Genomic DNA, 23,026 nt, shown 5'->3' on the forward strand with positions numbered 1-23,026 from the left:
ATACCAAGAAGAATATTGAGTTCAAAGTTTCTATGATGAAAACAGACTGATAGTATTTTTATTATAAGATGAAACTTAGTAAATGTAGTATTTTAGGAAAAATTCTATTATAGGATAATATATTCTTTAAAATAAAGATAAAAGACACAGACCAGTGCAGACGCAGGGTGTGTAAGAAGGCGGAGAGCCCCTCCATGAGGACGAGGATGGACACGGAGATGGCGGCCCAGCCCGCGAACACTATGTACAGGAAGATGCCGCCCTGGAAGTCCGTCGACATCAGACCTGGGGAAACAAATATACACATGTTAGCTCCAAACTTGACAAAAATATACGCGATGAATAGAGAACCTCTTTTTGAGGTCGGCAAAAAATTCTGCCATGCTTCGGGGTTCTCTTCGAAATAATTGTTTTTATTAAACGGTACTCGTCGATTTACTTCAACTTCATACTGAGTTTCATTAATTACCATCGTGGGTTAGCTTGTCACGTTTTAGGAATTTTAAGCTACTGAAACGATTATTTGCTATTCTATAGATTCAATAACCACGTTCGATTGATAGCCTGCAGATTAGTATTACTTTACACTCACGACACGTAACACAACAGCTGATGATCCAGTTAAAATGTGAACAAGACAAAATATCGAAGAGTATAGTTTACCTTTCCTGAGCAACATGTTCCATGCGACCTCGGCGAGCTGTGCGTGTGCCAGCGACAGTGCCCACAGCCGCAGGTACGACGCCGTGTGGGACACGCTGCCCAGCACGTACTCGATCGTGTGGATACCCTGCCGGTATTATGTAGGGTTATTTATCGGGACATAGGAATCTCAACTGTGTTGCATTACACACACAAAAAACATCATCCCTGATAACAATCAATAGTATACGGTTCAGACACCGGTCGCGATCCAACCGACTGATGTAAATGTCAATTATTTTATTAATATAGGAATATTCTTGAATTTTTCCTGAATTTTCTTGCTATAAACCTCACGGAGCCAAAGACCTTTCCAACCAATGTAAAACCGTGGAAATCGGTTCATGCGTTCGAACGCATGAACCGATTTCCGATATAGCGTCAGGAAAGAAAACCCGACTTTGGCCACTTTTGTACATTTTAAATTTCTTGTTTAGGTACCTATTGAATAGAATATACATGGATAGTCTGTATATAAAGAAGATAAGTTACCTGGTGGATGAAGACTTCAGTAATGTCCTCGTCGTGATGATGCGCAGCTGGCGCGGCGGCTCCGCCCGCGTTGCCGTTCTCGGCCGCGCCCTCTACTGGCTGGTGGCCCTGACGCTGTACATATATTGCTTTTGTTAATTGACAATTAAACTAGTATAGCGACTGTTGTGATCATAAGATAGTGATCAATACTAATTTCTACTTTATTAAATATAATTTTATCACATTGTATTGTAATTGATTATAAGTAATGCTTACCGCCAGCTATCCATTAAAGCAGCATTAAAATAAATCACAACTTTAATTAAGTATCATAGAACTAAGAAACATATCTTTGGGTGATAATCACAGAAAATACTGAATAATTATTGGAAATTAAAAGATGTTCTGATATAAATATAGTTAGTAGTGGTATACTCACAGCCCTCTGCTTCTGCTCCTTCATGATGAAGTAAGGCTTGCCGAACAACATCACCGGCACACACATCAGAGCCAGGATCACGAAGAACTGAAACATTCATGTATTGTTAGTTGACTATTTTCTGTAGGTTTTTATATAAAACGTTGCCCCACATCAGGATTTTCTCCTCTGCCGTGGATGCGTTTACAAACATACAAGTTCACATGCACATGACACCTAGACCTGTGAACATACAACTTCTTAAATCACACAGAGTTGCTCCGTGCGGGAATCGAACCCGCTCACACATTGCGCAGCAGTTGGTTGCCCAGTCACAGTGCCAACCGTGCAGTGTCTGTTAAAATTCTGTAGATTATTAAATTAATGAAAATAGAAGAATATGGATAAAGTAATGATTAAGCTTTGACTTCTTAAAGAATTACATTGGTAAAAATTGCACGCGTAAAGTAATGTGACTATAATCTGTGTTTGCATATGATAGTTACCTTCTGTATGCCCATCTGTCCGGCGTACATGGTGTCGTCGCAGACGGGGCGCGTGTTGGCGTCGTGCTTGAACAACATCATGTTGATGAACGTGATCAGGATCGACGGCGCGCAGTATGCACTCGTCTTCACGATCTCTGCAAAGGACGTATGTTTGTTACAAACTTGTCTGTGAACGGAATATCTTAGGATCGAAATTAATAACACCAAGTGTAATCCAAAATTTTTGAATCAATGAGAGGTGCTACATACAAATCATGTTATAAATCCATCCATTTTAAAATCGGTTATTAATTTCGGATGTCAACGTGTTAAGAACAAGGTTTTTTATGGGATAGTGTAGCAGACTGATCACCAGATGGTAAGCAATAAGTGCCGCCCATGTACACCAGAGGAGTTACAAGAGGCCTTTTAGGGAGTAGGGGATTGAGAAAAGGGGAGGATTGCTAAATGCTACACGTACCAGGGTCATCACTGCCGTAGAATGGTGGGGTGGAACCGTACGTGGTCCACTTGATGAACATGAGCAGCACCATGTAGAAGAACAGCAGCGTCAGGAACAGGATCTGGGGGATGAACTCCACGTACACGCTGATGCGACGCTTGAAGTACCTGGAATATCGAACATCTTAGTAATGTGGACTGTGTCATGTATGTGATGGTTTATGAAACACAATTTTGAGTACAAAACTATATAGTTTATTTTGTAAGAATGTCCAAAATTCATAATTAATACAGATGTTATATCAAACTAACTCCAAACTGAACAAGAAGTTAGTAGATTATTAACGGTAAATGTAGTAATAAAGGTTAAAGTGACGAGGTTAAGCTAAGAGGTTACTCTCGTGAAAAAAAATCAGCAACTCGATCTCTTTTTTTACCGCAAAACGAGGGAAATATCAAATTATCTTATTTTTCAAAGATTTTCATTCTTTCAAAGCCCTTTTAGAACTTTTTAAATCAAACATAATTTAAGTTAAAAGGTATCTATAATTTTCCCGAAGAAGTCCCATAAGTGCATAGTAAAACTATCGTGCTTCGTCGTATATAATTAATACTTTGACTACCAACAAATATCTGTTGAAGGCAAATCCTTCGCTACCGCCGGTCACTTTTGCCCCCTATGGCATTTAATGTGCTAATATACTCACAGATGGTTCCAGAGCGACATGCAGACACCGAACAACATGTGGAACACTCCGATGATGATTGAGATCTTCATCTTGTACGCGTTCATGAAGATAATCTTGTTCGCTTCAGCCAGCTGTTAGACGAAAATACGTTTTAATTAATATAGCATTAAGGTACATTTTACAATGAACTAAGGTTGGTTTGGAAGTTTTTGTAGGAAGTTCTATGTCCAGTGATGTGTGATTTATGTAGGCGTAATTGATGATTAATCATTAACTTATTTTTGTTTTTGAGGGGGAAATTCATCCAATGGCTTCTCCCGCCTTGGGTGAGGCGAAAGAGAGTGTCAGACTCTTACTGACTAAAAACCACCCCGTTCATACTCCCGCTTTTGCGACTCCTATGCTGATTGGACAAATAGGAACTTACGCATCATTACCGTCAAAATGAAATGCCTACTCTATCGCATTAGATAGCTATGTGAAATAAATAACTGAATATAAATAAAACTGACCTGCCAAACAGGATCGATACCGAACGGATAAGGAGTTTGGATATAATCTTCTGAATCAGGGTTGAGTTGCAGTAGCTTGTTGCTCTCCAGGGTGGACTGGTTGTAGTTGTTCCTCCAAGAGGAGCCGAAGATATTCAGACTCTTGGAGAAGATGTCGTTGTAGATGAGACCAGTGTACATCGAGAACAGACCCATCAGCAATATGATGTAGCGACCACCGAAGAATATGTTCCAGATCTGTAAAGAGGACGGATTTTAAATTTTATTCGTTTTGAAATAGGGTGCAATTTCGACTGATACTTGTAGTGACTTACTAGACACTTGGAATAAAAATTATATTGACAAGTCAATACAGAAATTCTCAATCCACTATCAAATTGAACAACTTCAAGAGTAGTGAAGTGAAGTGGTATTAAAAATAATAACAAAAACTATTTACTATCTTTTATAACAAAAACCGACGAGAATTGATCAAACAATTGCTACGAATCTTACATACCTCTTTCGCTTCATCAACAGTCATCAGTCTTTTCATGCATGCTCGTTGGTTAAAGGTACTTTAAATTTTGTCATTCTTTATTAAAATACAACATGGATTGCTACAAATACCTATTTGTATCAACTGTATACATTACCTCGCTGTCAATCTTCTTGGCTTGCAATGGTTTCTCCTTGTAACACATCCAGAACCCGAAGATGGCCATCAGCGCGCCGTGGCCGAGGTCTCCGAACATCACGGCGAACAGGAACGGGAACGTGATGATGGTGTACGGGGCTGGTTATAGGGGAAATATTGTTAAGGCCTTATAAAAATGTCTGCTTTTGGCGATTTACTCAAAAACTACTTAACAGATTTTAATATATTCTCCAATGATGAATGATGAATCTTTGATACATAAGTGTTGTGCAATTGGATAGGCCTTTGTCTAGCAGTGGACGAGAACAGGCTGATGATGATGATGAATCTTTGATAAGGGTGGTTTAAGTAAAGGTGTGGTCAAAAACAATGGATTTTCTTTTCCATTCCAATCTATGTTTTAGAACGAACCTCTGACACACCTTCACTTATTAATTATTTTTTTCCGTATATGGATTAATTACAATTTAAGTACTTCGACTGAAAGTTAGTATTTGTAAAGCTTCGTACCAGGATTGACCTCCCGGTAGGTGGCGACACCGTACGCGTAGATGAGGTTCTGGAAGGCCGACGTGAACTTGTTGGTGCGGTTGTACGTCGGCGGGTCCTCTAACGTCTCCATGCGGTTCAGGATCGGAGGCACCGAGCTACCACTGCGCTCCTGTATAAACCAATATATTAATAGTAATTATTAATTAGGAATTACGGTTTACTCTGTAGATATTTGAGGAAGATGCTCGATTAGTTTCAAGCCACGACAGGGGCTCATAATAATGAGCCGCATACGCGATGACCACTACGGTGAACTTCGCCAAAATTTAAACTAATCAAGCAAACTCCTTGAATATGTACCTACATGGGTAAATCGTAATTTGACTCTAATTTCATACACCATAATTACGATAGATACTATTAAGCAATATCTAGAGTAAATATGGACCCTAAAACTTTAAACTCACCGTTCCCCTCCTGAGAGCCAGCTGAATAGTTTCCAGATCAAGAGCGGGCACCCAGCACTCAGCGATGAGACATTTCTGGGTGACATCCAAGTTGAACAGGTTCAGCGTGTGGTAGATGGCCTTGATCTTGCGAACCTTCACGAACCAGTTCTTGATGTTCTTCGCAGCTGCCACCAGCACCCGGTGACGGTGGTCTTGGGTCTGACCTAGTACCTGATGAAGGAAGAGACGAAATTAGAAGACGAGAAAAATATAGTTGCTATGGTACTTATTTGAAGTTGTTAGGCTGGATAAGACTGTATATTAACCGACTTCAAAAAAGAAGGAGGTTCTCTGTTTGACCTGTATGTATGTAACTGTGTACTAGCTTCTGTCAGCGGCAACACGCGAAGGATCGAGTGTGATAACGAAGAGAAAAATAGTTGCTAGGTACTTATGTGAAGTTCTTAGGCTGGATACTTATCCAGGTAGGTTCCTATTCCAGCAAGTACCAAGAAGGAGGTTCTCTGTTTGACCTGTATGTATGTAGTAACTTCTGCTACCGGCTTCGCCCGCAGTCCCGTGAGATAAAAGTAGTGTCCGACCGAAACTTCGGTTTCGGTTTCGGTTTCAGCCGAGTTTCGGCCAAAAATCAAGTTTCTAAATTTTTGCCGAAACCGAAACTGATTTCGGAAGTTGTCGTGCACGCTCGCCTAACGTCGTTTCTCGCAGCAACGCTTTGGCGGCCGCTGGCAGCCATGTTCGGGAATTGTCGTGCGCCGTAATTTGATTATTCATAACTAATAAACATTTTGCTGTGACAACTTTATTTGAAAAAAAATAATAAAAATATTATTAATATTTTTCTATATTATATTAAATAATAAATCATTACAAGAAAATTACTGTGTTGCCATTTTATGTCCTAATTAATAATTAATGCAATGATCGATAAAATGTACCAAATTTCAGTTTTCTAAGTAATTTTATACATGTTTCGGTTTCGGCCGAAACTAATGTGTTATTCCATAGCATAATCTACTGTTCCCTGTTCCAAATTTCACACCGGTCCCTTGAACCACTTGGACGTGATTGTGTTATATTGACTAGAGGATCGCAGAAATCCTCATTCTGATTCAATCATCACTTCAAATATGTATGTAATTAATATTACAAAGTGTAACAAAAACACGTAGGTAATGACACGCGGCACCGCGGCACCGGTTTGGTGACCTCCAAACATTCTATGATATGATAGCGGACATCGACATATTATGTTTTAGTACCTACGATACCGAAATTGGACGTCACTGCGTAACATACATACTACTAACTATAACTAAGAAATAAGTATTTATAAGGGAATATTTTTGTAGTCACAGGACGATAAAATTACTTTTGGAATTTGTAGATGTAATAAGTATATAATATGTATGTCGGCGCAACCACATCAATTATCCAGAGAAAGTAGAATAAGTTTGGTTAATTCACTTGATTGTCCTAAAAATCAGTTTATTAATCATCAGTTGATTATTTTAAGTTTAATACGATGTAAAATTAACGTTATCATTGTAATTTCAATACTTAACCTAAAACTTGTAAGCACGTGCTCGTGCGCCGAGTCCTATAAATACGCCCGCACTGTAGGCAATCGAGGCAGTTGCGCTCCGATCGCCGTACAGTACGGACCTCTCTGGGAGTTGAATAAACTAAGTTTACAGTACTCGTGAAGTTTTTCTAAGCCCCAAAATGGGTGACCATCGTGGGAACAACAACTGTGACGTCAGCAATGATGACGTCACACTTTTTCAAAACACCACGTAGATTTCTCCTTCGTCATATACTATAGCATCTTGTAATCCCTGAAGGGGTAGGCAGAGGTGCACATGCACATAGAGATTAGAGATATTCTCGCCACACTAATATTATAAATGTGAATGTTTGTGCGTTAATTACGTTGAAACTACTAAACGGATTTTGATGAAATTTATTAAATTAGACTTGGGTGATAGGATAATTATATATTGTTTTTAATCCTACGGGAATGCAGGCGAAGCCGCTGTCAGAAGCCAGTCTTTTAGGTGAAAGACGAAAAGATGAAAAGGGGATGAGCCTATTCCCACATAATTATTACTGATACAGTCAAAAACTAATAGATAACTAATATTATTCAATAGTCTGTTATATTGGCAGACATAGACACAAACATGTAAGTTCCCACTGGCATTAATCACAATAATTCCGATCAATACTACTTTCTATAAATAGCTTTCGGTGCAGTGGCGTAGCGTAGTGGGGGCGGCAGGGGCGGCCCGCCCCGGGCGGCACTTTTTAGGGGCGGCAAATTTTAAACAATATATAATAAAAATATTTTGTAAATATTTCAACCATTTTATATTTTTTTTGCAACTAGAGATCGGAGAAAGTAGTGATAGTGTGGATGGAACCTTTAACGAGTGGTCCTGCCCCGAGAGGGAACCTTTAAATAGAGTCGACTGTACAAATTTGGACCGAATAAAATGAGCTTACTCTTTAGGCGCAGTCCCGAAATCATGGAAGACGGCCTTGGTCCATCCGATCCCTAAACAAAAACCGGCAAAGTGCGAGTCGGACTCGCCCATGAAGGATTCCGTAACAGCAAATAGATGACATAATATAAAAGTTGTAAAATAACTTGGTTTTACATAGTGTTTGTATGAACGACAAAGTTATATTTGCGGTTTTTGAAAATGTTTTATTTCTTAAAAACTAATAATGATATCTGGTTCAAACCAATTTTCGTTGTTAGTTTCTATTGAAATCTACAGCATATATTTATTTTTGTTTTCTACTTCTCTTATCTTAAAAGTTAGAGGGAGGGGGGACACTCATTTTTCCACTTTAAAAGCGTCTAACTCTCAAACGGTTAATTTTGACGAAAAATGGTTTTAAGAACCTTAATGTCTTTTTTAAAGACCTATCCATAGACACCCATTATGGATATGTTAGCTGAAAAAAAATTTTTTTTGAATCAGTTCCATGTATGGAGTGCCCCCCTTTAATTTTTAAATTTATTAATTTTTATTCAAAATTCGAATAGCGGTTACCAAAATACATCAACCTTCAAAGTTTCAACTATGTAGGCCCAACAGTTTCGGAAATAAATGGCTGTGACATATGGACGGACGGACGGACGGACGGACAGACAGACAGACAGACAGACAGACATGACGAATCTATAAGGGTTCCGTTTTTTGCCATTTGGCTACGGAACCCTAAAAAGGCGATAGAACAAATCCGCCCAACTACAGACCGATAGCCATAACTTCCCTCTTCTCGAAAATAATGGAATCCATTATTAACTGCCCGCTCTTGCGGTACCTAGAGGATCACCAGCTACTCAGTGACCAGCAATACGGTTTTCGTAAAGGTCGATGGGCTGGGGATCTTCTGGTTTACCTGACACACCGTTGGGCACAGACGCTCGAATCTAAGGGGGAAGCGTTGGTAGTTAGCTTGGACGTGGCGAAAGCCTTCGACCGGGTTTGGCATAAAGCGCTTCTTTCGAAGCTTTCTTCCTATGGTCTTCCCGAGAAATTGTGCGAATGGGTCTACTGCTTCCTTGCAGAAGCATTAAGGTCGTTGTCGACGGGGAATGCTCCGACTCTCTGTCTGTAAACGCAGGTGTCCCTCAAGGCTGCATGCTATCACCTACCTTGTTCCTCCTCCATATCAATGATATGTTGCAAATCTGCAGCATTCATTGTTATGCGGATGACAGTACAGGTGATGCCTATTATACCGGCCGCGCTAACATTTCTCGGGAAAACGTCATCGAGAACCGAAACAGACTTGTGTCTGAAATCGAGACTTCTTTGCGGAGAATCTCAGATTGGGGTGAACTTAATTTGTTCCAGTTTAACCCTACTAAGACACAGGTCGGCGTGTTTAGCCCGGTATTAGAATTGGGATACTTGGCATCAACATTTCGAGCGACGTCCATATCCGTGGCCATCTAGAGGATAAGGCTAAATTATCCTCGAAAAAGCTTGGTGTGCTCAACAGAACAAGGCAGTATTTCATTCCAGGCCATCGCCTGCTTCTATATAAGGCGCAGGTTTGGCTCCACATGGAATACTAGTCTCATCTGTGGGCATACCCCAGTACCAGGTTCATCCTCTGGACCGCGTTCAGCGGCGTGCGAATCGGATTGTTGAGTGGCAGGAAATTTAAAACCGACTTGACACTTTGGCAATCCGTAGAGATGTAGCTTCGTTGTACATTATATCGCCTATACCACGGGGAGTGCTTTGATTCATGACTGTTCTCGCCGAAAAGTTCTCTATTATGAATGTATGTAATGTGTAGTATACATTAAATTAAAATACCTAAATAAGGGGGCGGCAAAATTGTCTTCCGCCCCGGGCGGCCGACACTCACGCTACGCCACTGTTTCGGTGTCGTCATTAGATAACAGAAACAGAGCAACTCAAACAATAGAACAGACAGTCAGGTTTTAACTATTACATACAATAAGGAAAGTGAAAGAATTGTTCAATACATTTTGTGTCCATCGTATGGCAACAGAGTCGCCCCTGTACCTACAGAAACTCAGCTCCTTTTACCGCTTTCATTAAATGCAACAATATTACGTGTTACTAGGTACTGTTGCTGCATTCGTCTCATTCACAGTTACCTCATATCTACTGCAATTAATTAAAGTGCAATCTTGGTATATCCTTCTTAACCCACGCACTAACTATCACATAGGAACACAGTACAAGTAGGTACGATGATAATAAATTGTCGCTTGACGTCATCAATGCCTACTGGTATCACTACTACCGATAGCAAATTTTTAGAAGAAGTTAGAAAAAAGAACCAGTTCTTTCTTTTGTTACACCTTCCTGAGATGAAATTTAAAAAAGGCTATGCATGTATTACTGAATAGTGCTCACCGTGTTCAAATCCTCGATCCTGGTCATAACTCCCATGGCCATCTCCCGTCTGTCAGCGGGTGCCTCGGGGCAAGGGTACAGGGTCGCACGGAAACCTTCGCAGATCTTCTTCACACGGGTCTTCAGCTGGTCTCCTTGGAAGAAGATGATGAACACCGACTTGTACACCTGGTCCGACTGAAAAAGTACGATATTATTGAGTGGCATTTATGATAGTTGTGTTTTAACCGTCTTATTTTAATAGCCTTATTATTTGATTCTGGGTCCTCAAGAATGGTTGTTTGCAATAAGGAATAGACGTCAGTTTGGTTCTGCAATAGAAGTTGTAACAAGGTATTTGGATCTTATTCTAAGACAGAAAGAAAATACATCTAAGAAAAGGAAAAATGTTATAGTATTTACTATTTGTGTAAACCAAATACCGATCATTGAGACATTGTTTTGGTATTTTGAAGAATGCATAACCATGTTTGCATACAAGGAAAATAAAGATTGTTGAAGTGCATTACGTTACATAATAATGATCAATTGTATATCAAACAATCACGTATAATGTTTTTAATTAAATCCTACAGTAGGCATATCGAATAAATTGCTTAAACGCCTCTCCAATTGCGGAAACATACTTATTACAATCGATAAGCGCTGTCGTTCCATTGTAAATCAATTTCATTTATTAATTGTTCTGTCAGACAAGTTCGAGGACGGAGCTGAATGAGGAAGCATTCTGTTTAAATACAAATTATCTTTAAACTGTCAAAATGTAATAACTCGCGTCATCTTCGTAGATAACAAGAAAGTCAGAACCTATCACAGATAAGGAAAACTATTAACATTACTGCAGGGAAATGCCATAAAATTGAATACCATACCGGTCAAAACTGGTTACAAACATTGCACAAGATTAAATACTTACAGACGAGGGGTCTTCCAAGGGTGTGTCGATCTCTGCCTGGCGGAGGAACACATTGCCTCTGCAGGCGCGCCATAACATGCGCTCAAAAGCAGGAATGCGCTCACGAAGGATCACTCCAGCCACGAAACTATACAAAAATCAGAATTAGCAATAGTCCAACAATCACGCAGCAGCTAAAGCGCTTTACACGTTACTTCGCAAACACCCAAAGCACTAATTCTGCTGCGGGGCCACAACTACTGATGCGGATATGAAATATTGAACCATCAGTCTAAGATCTTCGGTCCATATTTCACAAGCAACTATCGACCTCAGATTAAGTAAAGGATATCTCACAACTGTGACGAGAGAAGTTCGCAGAAGAAACATGAATGTATGGAGATAACGTCAACATACGACAGAAACCTCCAATGGCTGATATTTTCTTTATCAAATCTGCAAAGTGACGCAATTTGTATAAAATAGTTTTCCAGGAAATTAATCAGTCTTATTTACTCCAATGTCTGAGAGATTTAACTGAAAAGTAAATAAATAGTAATGCTTATACAAATAAAACAAAACATCTGGAAGTAATTGCCGTTCATTAAATTAAACTACTTTCACAATTTGAGAAATAAACGAACATTACAACAACGTTAGCGTAGAAGAAATTCTCTCGTCATCAGATCGTGAATACAATGGTAATGATCTAAGGAAAATTACGCCAAAATATACAATAGACCACAGAGTGGTGAAATTTTGATGAATTTTGAAGGGCCGCACTATTCTACAAATATAGGTAGACATTAAACAAACGCAGTCTGTAAATAACATTTGGTTGGATTAGTGATAATATTGGAACAGAAAACGTACAAAAAAAAGTATAAAAAGTCTCGTCGTGAAGACGATGTCCGGCTAGACGAGTGTGACGAGGAAGTACATCATATACATAAATAATAAGTACATACGCTAGCATATGAAAATACACTCATCCGTCTGTCATTAAAAGATTTTCAACTTTACCGTTTTGTAATAAAGTCATAAATCTATTTGACAAATGAGAGTACGTTGATTTGCTTGTGTATAGGTATAGCCTCGGACTTCGCCTTGCATGACGTGGAGCAACGTGAAACATTCTTTTCACGTAACATTTATATTTATTTACAAACTGCACGAGCAGGAGACGTTGATGTAACAGCTAACGAGAAACGTTCAAAAATAATTTCAAGTGTAAAACAAATCACGAGATGCAAGTTGAAATTGGTCACACGTGTCTTTTGTTGCTAATGTAAGACCGAAACGAAATTCGTTTTACGTGTTTTAGGATTCAGCCATAAATAAGTTGAAATGGTCAAACGTTCCTACATTCTGATATGTTTCAACAACTTCGAGTATATCTTTGGATCCTCACCCAAAGCCTTTTGGGAATTGGAACACAGATCGATTAGCCTTAAAATTGAATTAAATAAGGAATGTAAACGAACTTTGTTCAGTGACGTCACCAGTTTGGGTGCGTTACGAAAGCGGTAGAGATGGTAGACCAAAATAGAATCTACTGTATAAAGAATCTATAGTTATAATTATCTTCTAAGGTAGAAAGAAAGAAAATCAAAACAAATGACATGTAAGTACAGTTTATGAAAAGATTTGATAGAAATAATGATGTATTGTATAAAACGTATGTCCCAAGTCTGCGGTGAAATCGGGAATAGTTCAGCATGTGCGAGACAGGGCCTTGCGCTGGTATTCTACTAGCCCCAAGAGACTCACGGATGTGCAAGCAACCAGTACAATTTAGTTAAAAAATCTATAATTTATATGCTAATGCTTCTGAATTTAGTTAAAAACAACAACAATTTTATAAGATAAAGTGTCAAAACTAACATAATTATCACAATATAAATGAAATAAAAGCTCATTATAATGTCTGTTTATGGAGGGGTTTCCCAAAGGAACACATCTACGACCTTACGTAATCATGTATTAGGTATATTATCTCATCTACGTCCATACTTTGCCTTCAAGACTATTTTTAACGCAGACGCCTAGCACTGTCTACACGTAGATGACCATTTTAAATATAGCCCGTACAAAGAACTCATAATTCGTTACACAACTACACATCCTATATTAATAAACCATTATCTTCATCAACGTTTTCGTTCTATTTCCATAGCCCTCATAACTGTGATATGATTAAAATATATCAGTATAATAAACTTGATTGTACTTTGCATAGAAATGCGTCATTTACGACAATGTTAACTTGCTTCTGCATTTGTTTAAGGACTAAATAAAGAGTAAAGACCACATTGCCACGAGACAAGAAGCTGATAGACAGGGCAATGTTGATGATATCAAAGTTGAACATAATAGTAGTCATTGTAAGATAGAACCTAATAGCAGAGCAGAGGTTAGATTGTTTTTTGACGCAAAAGTAACTCAAGAGGAGTATTTCAAATTCCCTATAGGATTTACAATAGCTGAATATAGGGCTATCAAAGTAGTGAAAGGACCAACTTCCAAAGATCCAAATACAAGCATTGCTGAAAATGGAACCAATGCAGATTTCTCTCCGTGAGAAACACTTGACGTATCATGCAGTACAGTTGTGCTATTACACACATTTCGAAGATAAGATACAGATCTCATATATGTCATCATTTTTCCATTGCGAATACATACGATAATAGAACCATAATGGGTATCGTATCTTCAAACAATACATCATCTGATAAAGTGTGACGGTAACTGTGTGTAAAGCATTCTTTGACAAAGTTAAATGATGAGGATTTCGGTCGGCAATCATATTTGGATATATTAATACTCAGTACATTCAGAATTAGACTATTTTATTTATTTATTAAATCGTTTTATTTAAGCTTCCTTAATTCCCCCATAAGGTCAAATGCTACTGAAAAGACTGAATGTTTTGAATCATATCCGTGTCTGGGGATTTCTCCTTTACTTTTGTGTCATTGGAAACTATGTAACATTATTTCGTTGAAATTGACTAATCCATACGTATTTAGATAATTATAATTATCAACAGTCAGCATCACGCTAGTTTTGTCATTCAAAAACACTAATCCACCTTGAATTCGGTTTTTACCGCTGTTTTTACGAGTTTGTTTGTACAATTATTTAACAAATTGTTTCGAAAAGATATGTAATGTCTATAATTGGATGTGTAATTCGGTGTATAAGAGACAGACTACATTGAAACCTATTGTTATATGGGTGTAAATAAAAGATTAGTCTTGTATTTGTTGTTCGTGATTAGAGCATGGCCGTTCCGTATAACGTTATGGCTGGCTTGTGAGCCATGATGTACGATTTTATTGCTTTACCAGGAAAACACGAAGAAACAGTTCATCAAGATTTACATTTATGAATAAAAACGGATACATTACTTAGCAACTAAGTGCCAACTAAATTTAGACACACATTTACTTTGAGATAAAATGCATTATGACGGTGAAATATTGCACATGAAACAGTTTAGGTCAGGGTTTGATCGTCATATCATAAGCCCGTATTGCCATAGGCATAGTGGAGACGACCATCAAAGTATAATATAACATCTGCAAATAGCAAAGATGAATAGAATGAAAGATTCACGGTATTTTGTTGAACATTACATAAAGACAAAACAAATGATAGACAGAAATCCGGGAACATCTAATTCCATTGTCCATTGTCACTTGAGAAATTATCAGTCATTAGGAATTGTACGGTTCTCTATGTCAGTCGTGAGAATTGCCATTCAATTCTAACAATATGTCCTTCTTAATAAAGTTATTTAGTACTTTATTTCCTTCATTTTGTGATCTGGGGTCAACTACCCTTGGAGGAAAGGTTTGTTGTATTCCTACGTACAGCAAACTGCGGTTAAACCATTTGTCAGAAATTCCCCAGACCCAGACTATGACGTCATTTGGCATTACGATCGCTATTTGCAGTGACTGGAACCGTGTTGTACTGTCTGATGAAGATAGTTTCTGGTTATTGGATTAGGTACATCTATCAGTTAGATTTTGAACTGTATTATTTTGTGATAAAATTGAATTTCTTGTGAGAGTAACTCGATATTTCCCGGCATAGTTTTCTGGTCTTGATTCGTAGGGAGTGGGACTACGGGACAAAACGACTATAATGATTATGTTATTTCAACAGCTATATGACTTATACTCTGGTGCCCTCAAATATTATACATAAATGCTGTCATTTATATTTTTTACATGGAAATCTAAATACTGATTATAATTATTCTAATATTTGGGTACATTTGCTGATAAAAAACCCGAGATGACTAAGTATTTATTGTGTGATTGTGTTGGCAACTAACGTACATACCTACCTACTAACTTTGATACATATGTATCACGAACTTAAGTGCTAATTAGGTACACTATTTGAGAATGACCTAGGTCTATATTATAATGGAATTTACGATATTTTGTATGGAAAGATTACGTCGTCTTCTAAGGAAATGACTGTCATCAATAAGGTTCACATTTGAATGTATAATTAGCACTTGTACCTATTCATCATCACGTGCTATAAACTAGTAATACATGTAAATACTGGAATCTCCAACCACGTTATTAAATATTGAAGAATGCGCTTATTTCCTTGAAGATCATCATCAGGAATATTTTAAAATCTCAATAATATTTTACGAAAACCCAATTACAGCAGTTTGAAGAGTTCCAGAAAGTATAATTAATCAAAAACATGGAGATGCCACGTAAGACATACAATTTACAACTGTTGTAAATTTTTATCAAGACAGATTTGGAGTTCCGTGTCAGCAACCCAGTAGCCAGAATGGCAAGCCACTGTAATTACAATTTTAACGCAAAGTGTCAAGGTGCTATTTGATTCGTCGAGTGTTTTCACGTAGCGTAGGTACAAGTGATGTAAGAGATAGTGGCGCCCGTCACCTTGGCGGAATACCAAACGTCTGTCCGTCTGTATACGCAAACGTATGTAATTTATAGTTCTGGAGTCTGTCTGTACCGCGGAATGTTTCGATGTACCTGCCAGTTGAAACGGACAACATTTTATTAGAGTCTCGTGACTTCATACAAAAACTAAAAGCTTGAAAGTCTCCGTCTACACTTGGTGACACGAAAATACACAAAAATATTCGAGTAAAACACACATATCAAAGTACACATAGATACAAAAACGTTGACGGTAAAAACTTCGCAGCAACCAATTTCAAATGCATCTCTTGTCAAATAAATCTTAAAACTATGTTTTAACTTAATAATCTTATATCAATATCTCCGCAATAACACTGAAATAGAGGGTACATATAAACTCGTGTTATTCAAATTGACCATAAAATAGGTCGATAGTAAACTAACGAGGCCTGTGCCCGCCTCCATTGTGATTTAATGTTATTTACATACACTTTACCGTAATTGAGGGTTATATTCAATCTTAGCCAGGTGTGTAATAGGTTGTCAAGGTGCTTTAGCCAATAGACCAGGCTGATGGCGTCCTTACACAATATTATTGGGCTGTAGATATAATACAGACGGAGTAATCTCATTCTTAGGCACTCATCTTACAGTGAAGTGTCCTTAATCCTTCTATTATAATATACAAATGGATGTATCCATAATTCATTATGAGAACGAATGAGCGTCTCTTAGGAAATGTTTTGCCTTGGCAGGACCAAAACTGTAAAAGATTACGCAACTATGACTACTCAAAGACTGTGTCTACAAATGTACACGACCAAAATATATTTTGAATATTAGAACCTAAAGTTTTCAATATTGGACAAAATAATAAGGAAGGAAATTTCCTTTAAAACATCCATAGCATTCACTCTACAGGAAAGAAACCCAGAATATATTTTATTAGGTATATTCCACGAAGAAGGCCAATCAATACAACACATTAAATTCCTTGTAAATAAAAGACAGCAAAACATCGCTTTGGAAGATGATGTTTTGTTTAAAAAAGGTTCAGTAAATTGCAATTCAATGACACAATCAAAATACCTGATGATGTTACCATACAAATTAGATACACACCCAAGTATAGACTCTACGCCAAGTATTTACTTGTCACTCGTTGAAACACTACGGAACGAGGATGTCACGAAGAACATTCAAGTACCATCAAAGTAATCATTATCACTAATTTGTATTTTGATAATAATTATAGTACACACTTCTATAGTACAATTTATAGCGCTATTGTTACATAACAACGCTCTGTCAACGAATCGAGGTTATCAGTAAAACACGTTTATTTGAACAATGATAAAATAATTGGAAAGGAAGGAAAAGATTTGCTGAACGATCAGAGGAGGTTGCACAATTGTTTATCGTGAAATGCTGTTTAGGAAAACGCCATGTTGACCCAGATCCACGGATCGGCATTTATTAGATAAGCTATTCTCAAAGAAACTGAATTTCAGTTTGATCTCATTACATCACTGGCCTAGCAACAGTTAACAAGGGAAAACAAGCTAATCGCCTACGCTGTAAATTAATTTGGCATTGACATTTTATTGCTAAAATAAAGCATACAATGAATCACAACAAAAACAAAGCAAGTACAATCCTTGCTGAATTCAAGATCACTATCAGGCAACTGGTCGAGACTTCTAAACAGGTAGGACAGCTTTCTAAGCAAATAAGTCGCCTAAAGGCTCGCGTCGCCATGAACTTGATTCACTTCTGTCAGGCAGTTGATACTTTTCGCATCAGCGGTAATAAGTCAGTCACGAGCTTGTAGGTCGACGATCTACGTAACGGTACATCTACATATAAATATTATTGGAACACATGTTTATGAGAAAGCAGCTGTCGGAACAACTACATGGTAATTGGCTGTCATTAAGGCAATTGTTTGTATGTCTGTCTCGATGATTTAGCGGTTCTCAATTTGCTTCCTGGGACTAAAGTGTAGGAATGACTGATTCTGGATATTGACGCAGCACTCAAAGCTAAAACAACAAATAACTGCAAGACAATAGATGCAGTAAATGAAAGAGAAACGACTTTCATACCTTTGTATGGCAAAGCCACTTTCTTGCAAACACCAAAAAGGACTATGCTTTCACTTGAAAGGTATTGCTAAGTTCTGGTAAAGAAGCGATCAAATATGAAGAAAATTAGTATTATTGAGATGAAGAAATACAACTATTATTCTTCTATCAGGAAGAACAATAAATTACAGCAACTGATTATCTCTCTTATACCTATTAAGACAAATCATGTGATTCGACTGTACGATGTGTACGATGCGTCACTGCGGATATATGAGCTCCACAGGAAAACATGAAAACAACTGCAGTTGACAAACGGATCAGTGAGCAATGTAAACTGAAATGAGTAAATAATAATAAAAATGTAATCAACAAGGAAGGAGCAATCTGGCTATAAGTGGTCACGAAGTGTGGCGGACTTTGTAAAACCATCAGATTAAGAATATGTTCGCTTTGTAACCTAACTGGACTGTTGAGTAACACAAATGAGTTTAGTTTTAATATTTGTTCCTGAAAATTTAACTAGCTGGCATGATTGTTTTTGGTTGTCATTGTAACTGTGTCATTCTTGCTATGTATATCTTTATTATAATAAAATGTTCTTTTTAGATATAAATACTGTTGTTTATTAAGAAATACTCCGTAATCTAACAGGTTATGGGCCCAGGAGGTTCTGTAATTGATATCTAAAAGAAAATAGCAAAGAAAAAGTTACAATCGTATTTTGAGAAATAATCTCAAAATGGAGTCCACGCGATCTATGAACATGGATAAATTTGACGGAAATAACTTCAGACAATGGAAGTTTCAGATAAAATGTGCCCTGAAAGCAAAAGGGATTGATATTTCAGTGCCCAAACCGTCTGAAAATAGTGTTGAATGGACAAAGAACGATGGCATGGCGATGTTCATCATTACATCTTCGATGGAACTCAAGCAAATTACTTTGGTGGAAAATTGTGAAACAGCTCAGGAAATTATGACGAAACTAGAATCTATATATGAACAAAAGAGTGAGTTATGTAAAATGATAATCCATGAAAAATTTTATCAATATAAAATGTCACCGACTGACAGCGTAGCTCAACATATTTCGAAAGTAGAATCGTTAGCCAAGCAGTTGAAAGAAAGTGGTGAAAATGTCAGTGAAATGGCTGTGATTACAAAAATACTTGGAACACTGCCACAAAAGTACAGATCACTTCGTCAAGCATGGATGTCATTGGATCCAAAACAACAGAATCTTATCAATCTCACTGCACGATTGTTAGATGAAGAAGCTAGTTTGCAATGTGAAGAAGAGCAAGAAACTGCTCTCCTTGTGGCCAACAAAAGTTGGAAGAAGAGCTCTAAGCAAAGTGAGCCAAATAAAAATGCTTGTAGTTCGAATCAGAATAATAACACTAAACATAGATTTGAATGTTATAATTGTGGAAAACGAGGACATTTTTCTCGAGAATGTCGTTATCCAAAGAAATCCAAGAACAGAAAACCTCAACAAGAAGGTGCAAATATGTTAGCGTTCAATGTAGAAGCAGGTTTACATGAAGCTGAACAGAATGTTTGGATTTTAGATAGTGGTGCCTCCGCACATATGACTTACAGAAAGGAGTTCTTTGCAGAATTATTTGAATGCAATCAGAAATCATTGACATTAGGAAACAAGCAGTCAGTGGAAGTAGCTGGCATAGGCAAGGTATTAATAAAGAGATATGTCAATGGACAGTGGGAGACCAGTGAACTACATGATGTATTGTATGTTCCGAATTTGCGACGAAATCTATTCTCAGAAGGTGTGATTATGCGAAAATCATACACCATTGTTAAGAAAGACTCCAATGCATTCATTTACAAAGATAATAAGTTAGTATTGTATGCAACAATGACTGAAAATAATCTATATGAATTGAAAATAAAAGCTGTAATCTCGGATACATGTAACTTGGTACAAAATGATAAAAGTAACATTAAAATTTGGCACGAAAGATTGGGACATATTAACATACAAAATATCAGGAATATGAGTGCTGAAAATACAGTAGAAGGCTTGAATTTTGACAACAATGATAAAGCTGATTTTGTTTGCGAAGCATGTGCCTATGGAAAGCAATGCAGATTTAGATTTCACAAATCTGTAAGAGGAGAACTACAGCCAGGTGACCTTATATATAGTGATGTCTGTGGTCCTATGAGTCATACATCTGTTCAAGGTGCAAGATACTTTGTATTGTTCAAGGATGCTGTAACAAGCTTCAGGCATGTATATTTTGTAAAGCATAAAAGTGATGTGATTGATATATTCAAGAAATACAATGCTATTATCAAAAATAAATACATGCATAGTATCAAAATATTGCATACTGATAACGGAAGAGAGTATGTAAATAAATCCTTCAAAGAGTATCTAAGCAAAGAAGGTATAGTTCATGAGTGCACTGCACCTTATACACCTGAACAAAATGGGCGTGCTGAAAGAGAGAACCGTACCATTGTAGAAAGTGCACGTTCCATGTTGTATGCAAGAGATGTGTCATTGGAATTGTGGGCAGAGGCTGTGAATTGTGCAGTTTATTTATTAAACAGAACTTCTTCCAGCCAGACTCCTAAGAAAACACCATATGAACTATGGAATGGCATCAAACCTCATGTAGGCCATGTGAAGGTATTTGGAAGCATTGGATATGTCCATATTCCTGATCAACTAAGAACAAAACTTGATAAGAAGAGTGAGAAAATGATACTAGTTGGGTATGATAACAACAATTATAGGATGTTCAATCCAGAAACCAAGAAGATTAAAATATCTAGAAATGTTATTTTTGAAGAACATAATGTTCCAGAGATACGGAAAAATATTACACAAATATATATTGATGATGAAGAGAAGACATTAGAACAAGAAAACAATCTAGAGAATACTCATTCAGAAATATCATCATCAGAGAATGACAATAGCATATTGAGTTGTAGTAGTAGTAGTGACCCTACATATAAACCGTCTCAAGAATTAGATGATGAATTAATTGCAAGGAATATAAATTTGAGACCTAGAATTAATAGAAGATTTGAAGCAAATCTTGTTGAACTGTCACTGCCTCAGACATACGCTGAAGCAATGAAGAGTCCACAAAGAAATGAATGGTTGAAAGCTATTGATGAAGAACTGCTTGCGCATGAAGAAAATAATACTTGGACTCCAGTCGAGAGGTCTGGTCAACACACACTTACTACAAAGTGGGTTTTTGCAATTAAAAAGGGAGAAAATGATCAGGTAAGACGCTTCAAAGATCGTTTATGCGCACGAGGTTTTAATCAAATTAAAGACATAGATTATCAAGAAATATTCTCTCCAACAACGAGATACGATTCTATAAGAATTGTTCTTTCTATTGCAGCTAAATATAAATTAGAAATACAACAATTTGATGTAAAAACTGCTTTTTTGAATGGGTACTTAGATGAGGATATTTTTATAGAAGTACCAGAAGGAATTACATTTAAAAATGATTGTATCTTAAAACTTAATAAATCATTGTATGGTCTGAAACAGGCATCGCGTTGTTGGAATAGAAGATTCACTGAATTTTTGCTTAAGTATGGTTTTGTGCAATCTCAGGCTGACTGTTGTGTTTATGTTGGTATTTTCAATGGGGTAAAAGTAATTCTAATAATTTATGTTGATGATGTACTTTTAGTTTCTTCCAGTTCCTCAATGATTAAAATAATTATGAAAGATTTGAAACAAGAATTTAAAATAAGGGAACTAAAATTGAAATATTTTGTGGGAATGGAAATAGAGAGAGTAAATAATAGTATCTATATTTGTCAAAGGGATTACATAGAACAAATAATAGAGAAGTTTTGTATGAGTAATTCAAATCCTGTCAATACCCCGGCAGATGTAAATGTTGTTATTTCAAAGAAAATTGATGAAGATATTGTTAATTTTCCATACAGGGAAGCTATAGGTTCCTTATTATTTTTAAGTTCTGTTTCAAGGCCTGACATTTCTTTTGCTGTAAATGTTTTGAGCAGATATGTAAACAATCCAAGTCAGCAACATGTAAATGCACTTAAACGTGTTATTAGATACCTAATAAATACCAAGGACTTATGTATAACTTATGGAGGAAGTAGTGATCTTACTGGCTATTCAGATTCAGATTTTGCAGGCGATATTGATACGCGTAAGTCTACTACGGGTTACATTTTCATTTTGAATGGGGGACCAATAACATGGTGTAGCCAGAAACAAAAGACTACTGCTCTCTCCACGACAGAAGCAGAATTTGTAGCTGCATGTGAGGCTGCAAAGGAGATATTGTGGTTAAAACAATTATTGTTAGACTTAGGTGAAAATATTATATCTGTGCCGTTGTATGTTGATAACCAGAGTGCGATCAAGCTGATCAATAATCCTGTTTATCACAAGAAAACTAAGCACATAGATATAAAGTTTAATTTTATAAGAGAAAAGGTTGAGGTTGGTGTAATTAAGATAAATTATATTCCTAGTAATAGTCAATTGGCTGATATATTGACTAAAGCATTACCAACTCAATCTTTTATCTATTTAAGAGATCAGATTTTGTTTTCTTTTCCCACTGTTTGATATGTGAGTTTCAGTGGGAGATTTATTTTTATTGTAGTTAAATTTTAGGGGGAGTGTTGAGTAACACAAATGAGTTTAGTTTTAATATTTGTTCCTGAAAATTTAACTAGCTGGCATGATTGTTTTTGGTTGTCATTGTAACTGTGTCATTCTTGCTATGTATATCTTTATTATAATAAAATGTTCTTTTTAGATATAAATACTGTTGTTTATTAAGAAATACTCCGTAATCTAACATGGACTTATT

The 23,026-nt window shown here is 37.0% G+C and overlaps 1 protein-coding gene across 5 annotated transcripts in view; it reads right to left on the reverse strand.

Annotated features, from left to right (window-relative positions):
* LOC118268468 (V-type proton ATPase 116 kDa subunit a 1) overlaps positions 1–23,026 on the reverse strand; it is a 33,076-nt gene that overhangs the window by 1,096 nt on the left and 8,954 nt on the right. For all 5 annotated transcript variants that reach the window (XM_050706294.1, XM_050706292.1, XM_050706290.1 and 2 more), the window contains 13 exons: positions 11,174–11,300; positions 10,258–10,434; positions 5,342–5,554; positions 4,893–5,043; positions 4,381–4,520; positions 3,746–3,982; positions 3,252–3,364; positions 2,564–2,712; positions 2,101–2,237; positions 1,616–1,702; positions 1,195–1,308; positions 664–790; positions 153–285 (listed from right to left, as the gene is read on the reverse strand). In XM_050706294.1, the coding sequence (XP_050562251.1) occupies positions 153–285; positions 664–790; positions 1,195–1,308; positions 1,616–1,702; positions 2,101–2,237; positions 2,564–2,712; positions 3,252–3,364; positions 3,746–3,982; positions 4,381–4,520; positions 4,893–5,043; positions 5,342–5,554; positions 10,258–10,434; positions 11,174–11,300 (1,905 nt within the window). The remainder of the gene's footprint in view (positions 1–152; positions 286–663; positions 791–1,194; positions 1,309–1,615; positions 1,703–2,100; positions 2,238–2,563; positions 2,713–3,251; positions 3,365–3,745; positions 3,983–4,380; positions 4,521–4,892; positions 5,044–5,341; positions 5,555–10,257; positions 10,435–11,173; positions 11,301–23,026) is intronic.

Source organism: Spodoptera frugiperda, chromosome 29, assembly GCF_023101765.2.
Source record: "Spodoptera frugiperda isolate SF20-4 chromosome 29, AGI-APGP_CSIRO_Sfru_2.0, whole genome shotgun sequence".
NCBI lineage: Eukaryota > Metazoa > Arthropoda > Insecta > Lepidoptera > Noctuidae > Spodoptera > Spodoptera frugiperda.